The 6784-nt window shown below is 30.6% G+C and overlaps 1 protein-coding gene across 7 annotated transcripts in view; it reads left to right on the top strand.

Moving 5' to 3' along the window:
• Positions 1-6784, top strand: part of LOC106869495 (sodium channel protein para) — a 383297-nt gene that overhangs the window by 285236 nt on the left and 91277 nt on the right. For all 7 annotated transcript variants that reach the window (XM_052971776.1, XM_052971771.1, XM_052971772.1 and 4 more), the window contains one exon: positions 5854-6066. In XM_052971776.1, coding sequence (XP_052827736.1) covers positions 5854-6066 — 213 coding nt within the window. The remainder of the gene's footprint in view (positions 1-5853; positions 6067-6784) is intronic.

Genomic DNA, 6784 nt, shown 5'->3' with positions numbered 1-6784 from the left:
TTTTCTGTTATATTTTCTCTAATGAAATGGAATACCTATGATTCGAATTTCATCAAAATTGCAGATGAGGGTTCTTTCCCTCTTTACACAACCTAAAAAGATTCTAATAATGACACATGTATCCCATACTACTGATCTTTATGTGCAGATTCCAAAATTCCAGTCTTATGGAACCTGTTAAAAAAGGATTTTGCTCCTGAAAAATGGAGGTCATGGAGCTCTAAAATCTGGGAGTTAAGGCTCCTATTGGGGGTGGGTGTTTTAATGCCAACCAGAGAAGTTGAATTGTTGAGAATCTTTTTGACTTGGGTGTTATATCTATTGTTCAAATTTCTTTGAAATAGGAAGTATATGTATGTTTATTGGGTTTGTAAAACAGAGCAAAGCTACAGGAAACCAAAAGACAAATGATCACAAAAAGCAGTTAGCTACCCTACCCTAGTCGTTACTACTCCCCCAATGTAGAATTCCTCACTATACAGGTGATAGGCACAGCTGTAAGATGCAATACGGATCTATAGCAATTGGAAGGGCGTGACCCAACTGAAATAAATATTAACAACTGTGTGACGTGAGGGCTAAAGGGAAATGAAAGTGTCACCTCTGGAGTTTGTAACTGACCACTATACCGATAGGTAACTGGATAGAAAAAATTTACAATCTATAAATGTCTTTGAATAACCAGTCACTCATCTTGGAAGGCCTTGAAATCAATGTTACCACTTGGGGACTATGTGTGACCCAGTGATAATAAAAGACTCAAAGGAGGTCTGCAAGGAAATAACTTTACTCAACACTTTGCAACTGAATCAGTGGAGGCAAGGATGCCTGTCATTTACTTGATAATTTATGCACAACATTGCAGAAATCACAATGTAAGTATATCTCAAAGCAAACTCTTACACTGTTGTACCATTGAATTACAAATAATGCTCATCTTTTGTGCTCGGGTGACCCTACAGCTTCCAAGAGTACAACTGTATTCGTCATTGCTTAGATAAAATGACTAAATTGTGGGTGTTAAGTCCCCATGAAGCGGTCTTTCTAACTTCTAAGATGATGAAATTTAGAAATATTACTTCATTTGTGTCTAATATCTATGGTTAAAATTTCATCAAAATCAAAAATATATGAATTTTCATGGGGCTTATGGCCCTTATTCATAGAATATAATTATCAAATTTCATAAAAATCCATTCAGTACTTTTGACCTAGATTTGGATCATACAAACTGACTAAAATTTTGGAGTTAAGACCCCATTACGGGGTCTTAGAATCCTCATGAGAAGTGGAAAGTTTGAGAATATTCTTTATGGAGCAAGAGAAAAGGATTAAGCTGAATGTTAGGAGATGATGAACTGTGAAGATACACCAACATGTATTTATTTTAACATTACTTAGTCCTGTTCAGCCTTTTCTTTTTACAATTATCGTTCTTGTGTTGATTATTTGATGTAAACTAAAATTTTTATCAAACTTTGATTTGAATAAAAATTTACCAAACCTATACATGTTTTTATAGATTATACCTCAGCTGTCTACGTCTTACTTTTTGAATTGTGTTGAAAACCATTCACTACTGATTGAAAAAGCATGATTGATGAGGTTGATAAAGAAAATGTGAAAGATTATTCAATCATTGTTGTGCGCATCTGTTTTGAGAATTTTGTGTTTCCACATTTTCTTAATAGTTTTATGTAATTGCCTGCCTCCTCACTGAAAGCTGTTTTTGCTCCCCATCTTAACTAGTTACTATTGTGAAATATCTGCTATAAAGGATTGGAATATTGTTATTGTGTAGCTCCTGGTCAGTGTTTATCAAGCAGATATGCATGCAGTTAGTTTGTTGGCTAGTAATGTGCAACCCACAGATCCATCCTCTCACTTATAAAATTCAGTGCGACTATCATGGAAGTTTGTGCTCTTTCCAGTACTGACTTGCAGTGGCCACTGTAGTGGCATGCTAGGTAGACTTGTTTGAGTGCAATTTATTGTTGATGTACATCCCAGTACATATTTAGTGCTAGTGAAGTTAATGATGTGTGGCTATTTCTTTGTTTATATGTATTTTATGATTTTCTGGGTTCAGTAGAAGAGTTAATGTTTTGTGGTACTGTTGTAGTAGTGTTATGGCAAGTTATATATGTGTCTTTGAGTGTTTGGTATTGATTTTTAATGTAGTAGCAGAGACTTCTGGGGTTGAAATGTTCTACAGTAATATACTTTACTCCTTGCATGTCCAAGTGATCTTTTATTTCTAATATTTTTACTTTATTGTGTAGGGGATCAGTGTACAACATATGATGGTTCATTGTTTGCTCTTCTGTATAGTTGAGGGTTCAGGTAGGGCTGGCATAGTTCATGATAGAATTTAATGTATTTGTATACTATTGTTGTTTCTTTCTGTTAGCCAAATGTGGTACTGATAAGTGCATTAAGTATGATTGTGCATTGTTTAGCTTTCTTTACTATGTCTTCTTTGTGTATAGTGTACATTGTGTCAGTATAATATCTAATTTCTAATATTTTTATTTTCTGTGTGTGTGTAGTGTGTTTATATTGTTGATTGTGATGGTTGGATATATTTTGATGTTCTCTGATGTTATTGGCAATAAGGGTGACATTGGTTATGGTATGTTCTAGTAAAAGTTTATTTTGGAACTAAGTTTTTAGATGATTTATATAGTTTTAGTGATTAAACAAGTGTCTGCAAAATTGTAGGTGGATGTGAGTGTGATGTCATCTACATATGAGTTTGTGTATATTCTATGGAAGCATGAGTCAGAGGACAGATCCCTATGGCACTCCATTTCAAGGAATAGCTAAATTTTACAAGTATTGTTCTTGTATACTACCTACACTTAACAAACAGACAAGTAGTTTATTATCCAGTGTTTTGTATTGTTTCTGAGTGTGGTGTAGAGTCTGTCTTCCTCTTTTGTGTGTGTGTGTGTGTGTGTGTGTGTGTGTGTGTGTGTGTACATGTGTGTGTGTATGTCTGTGTGGATAGCAGAGATGATAAAGATTGACTTCCATAGAAGAATTTATATTGATCTAATAATCTTAATCTCAGAGAGGTTAATCAATTACTGTTCAACTCCAATACTGAACATCATTTTTAGTTTGCCACCAAGGCTAAGCTAGTAATTCTTGTATATATCATATAAAAGATCTTGTAAGAGAATAAACATTTTTTTTTTAACAAGTACTTGCTTGCTTTTTATTTATTGTTTATTTTATTTTTCTAAATCAACCAGTGTACAATCTTGTACTTTGTGAATTTTCTATCACTTCTTCAGTAAGTACAGTGAAGCTTGTGCTTCACTAGTGAGGACATTATGTGACCAAAACATAAGAGTGGTCTCTCATATTTGCTTCAATAATTTAAAACAATATTAACTAATATTTTTTCCTCACTGCACTATTATTTCCAGATGGTTATTTTTAATGCTACTTACATTAAATATGTTAATACTAAGTATTGTTTTCATGCAGATGACATCTCTGAGTTATTTAGTTTCAAGACAGTTCTGTTCTTCTAAGCCATAATTGTACTATTTGTACATTTTAGTGATTCTTCCATCATTACTGCAGCAAGTGAAGTCTATGTTTTGCTGATGAGTTCATAATAAGACCAAACAGCATTTTCTCTTGTATATGCCACAATGATTAAAATATATTACTCATTGTGTATTGTTAGTTGTCATCACCACATAATTATTTCTAGTTATCTTTTTGATACTCCTGATGTTAATTTTGTAATCACTAACTTCTGTATCTAAATTTAGCTTGGATTTGAAAAGAATTACTTAAAAAGCACTGCTTTGAACTGATAGAAAAGATCTTTATTGAGAGAAACATTTAGAATCATATAGATGCCCAGTATAAACATTAAATATGCTTAAACAATCAGACTTTATTAAAATTATAACAGTTAAACAAGATCCACATTTCACAGATTTTATTGGGTTTATAAAATTAGGTAAATCTTAGGTCAAAAAGTCAAGTAAACCTTATTTAAGTAATGTTAAATCTAATAATGGATGTCTATCAGATTTCAAAAATTCTAGAAGAATTTAAAATTATTGTTTGTTTTGTTTTTTAAGAAAATAATAGAGAAATTCATTTTTCTGCTTCAGTTTAGTTGATTTATAATTTTTACATAAATAAACTGAATGTTCCATGATTAAAAGATTAAACTCTCTATGATAAATAACTCAAAAATGCAAGTTTTTTAATGTGAGGTAGTGCATTGAAGTGTTTTATGTGGTGACTGGAAATACAGAGATCTGGTATGGCTTTGTGATTAAGATGTTTTCTTTGTAACCATGAGTTTCTGGTTTCAATCCCACTTTGCTGCACTTTTAGCAAGTATCTTTTATCATTGTGTCAGGTTGACCAATATCTTATGAGTGGAATTTGGAAACCATGTTTAACTCTATGGTGTGTGTGTGTGTGTGTGCATGTGTGTGTGTGTGTGCGTGCGTGTGCGTGTGTGCGCGCGTGTGTGTGTGTGTGTGTGTGTGTGTGTGTGTTTGAATGAAGTCCACTGAGTTATAGGTTCTTCCATATTTCTCATTGTCAGAAATACAGTAAACCAATGAGCAGCTCACTGGAAAGCTATAATCGATAGTGCTATTTTTTTTTAATTGCAATATAAAATAAAATTTTAAAAAAAGAAAGAATATATTTTTAAACATCTATCTCTAATACCTGATTTGATTAATTTACATAACAAGCTGAAAAATCCTTTGCAGATACTGAAATAGAATTTCAACTTTAAATTTTAATGAACTTCAAAGGCAAGAGGTTAGATATAAAAAGTAATTATTTCAACAATATCTAAATATGTGAATTTATAAAAGCAATTGTAATTATGCCACCAAGGAAAAAAAATTAAAATAAAATAAAATGCTCATAAAATTATAATAATAATGATAACAATTATTGTTAAATATGAATTTTTCTATTATTTAATGTGATAAACTTTTTAGACAGTTGTAAGCTATTCCTTAACACAAGGTACTTTGTTATGGGAGATACATTCATTAAATTTATGCTATAAGATATGGACTATATATTGAAAAGGTACACCACTATATTTTGAGTCTAAGGAAGATTTCATAGACTTCATTTTAAGAAAGAAAGAATTAAAAAGAGAAACTAAAAGCTATAACAATGTTTTATTAATTATTATTATTATTGGCTATCTTTTTTATAGCCTCCTCCCCATCATTTGAATAATCTCTTCTAACACTCTTGATATCAAATGACAAGTGAAAAGTCATTCTTAAAACTTGTCTTGAACTATTTCCAAGTTTTGTGCAGATATGAATTATATTTCATTTGTGAATCCTTGGCCATCAGTTCAAATTAACTTCTTTGGAAAGCAGTGAACAATTTCACTTATTCTAAACTGAATGTTTCTTTTCCTTAATAATATTATTATTGATAATAATAATAATAGTAATAATAATAATAATAATAATAATAATGATAATACTAATGTCATAACTAACAGAATAATTAACTTTATCCTCAGAGATCTTGCCTTAATATCCATCTTGTATTCAAACCTAATTCATGTACTTTGTTTTTATGGGTGTATATCATGCAATATATACCTATAAATTGAAACTGTTGCACCAACTAATCCATTTTGGTTCTATCTTAGAATTCTGCATACTGAAAAATTTATTCGCCATATATATACATATATATATATATATATACACACACATATACATATATATATATCTATATATATATATATATATATAGTTTTTTTATTACTGTTTTATTTCTTTACTGTAACGACAAGTAAAATTTGATACTAACATTAAACTTTCACAGCAAGAAGAAGAGAAACAGTGTGAAGAGAAAAGTAGAGAAGAGGCAATAGTTCGCAGTACATCAGACTATTCATGTAAAAGTGTCGAACTGCCTGCTGTCACAGTGGATGCTGCAGACAAAGGAGACTTGAGTGATCGCATGAGTATCCACTCAGAGGCAGGGAGCGATGTTAAGCGGAAGCTTAGTGTAAAGCTCTCTGGAAAAAGTAAAAGGGTAAGATTTTGTAGATTACAAATTACTTTAATCAGCAAATATGACTTTGATAGTCTGCAAAGGTTTATGTATCAATTCATGATACACCTTCACATATTCTTTTCAAAAAGCATACCCTTTTCTGATTTTTTTTTTATTCCTCTCTCACTCACCAAATTCTTTATTTATGTTGTTTTCTTTTTAATCATTATTATTATCCAGTTTGATAAGGAATTGAAGCATATTTCTTTTCTTTTAAAAAAATGGAAGAGAGATCTTTAAAAAAGTAATGTTACACAAAATTTAACCTTGTTTGTTGGCACTTCCCACTGAAATTGAATAATTATTAAAGATAACAGGTCTGTTGCTTTATAGAAAAATCAGAAACAAAAAATGCCTTTCCAAATTGGATAGACATAAATGTTTCTGAAATAAAGAAGAAAGCAGTAGCTTGTTACACTGAAGAATATACACTGCAATCACTACCACCATTATCACTATCACCACTATCATTATCACTACTATTATTATTATCACCATCACATTACTGTACATTATCATTATTATTAATAATATTTCTATTGTCATAATCTTTTATTATTATTATTATTGTTATTATACTTATTATTATTATTATTATTATTATTATTATTATTATTATTATTATTATTATTATTACTACTACTACTACTACTACTACTACTACTATTACTACTACTACTACTACTACTACTACTAC

This window comes from Octopus bimaculoides, chromosome 11 (genome assembly GCF_001194135.2).
Source record: "Octopus bimaculoides isolate UCB-OBI-ISO-001 chromosome 11, ASM119413v2, whole genome shotgun sequence".
Lineage (NCBI taxonomy): Eukaryota > Metazoa > Mollusca > Cephalopoda > Octopoda > Octopodidae > Octopus > Octopus bimaculoides.
The sequence above is the reverse complement of the archived record's forward strand: the minus strand, read 5'-3'. Positions and strand labels throughout refer to the sequence as shown.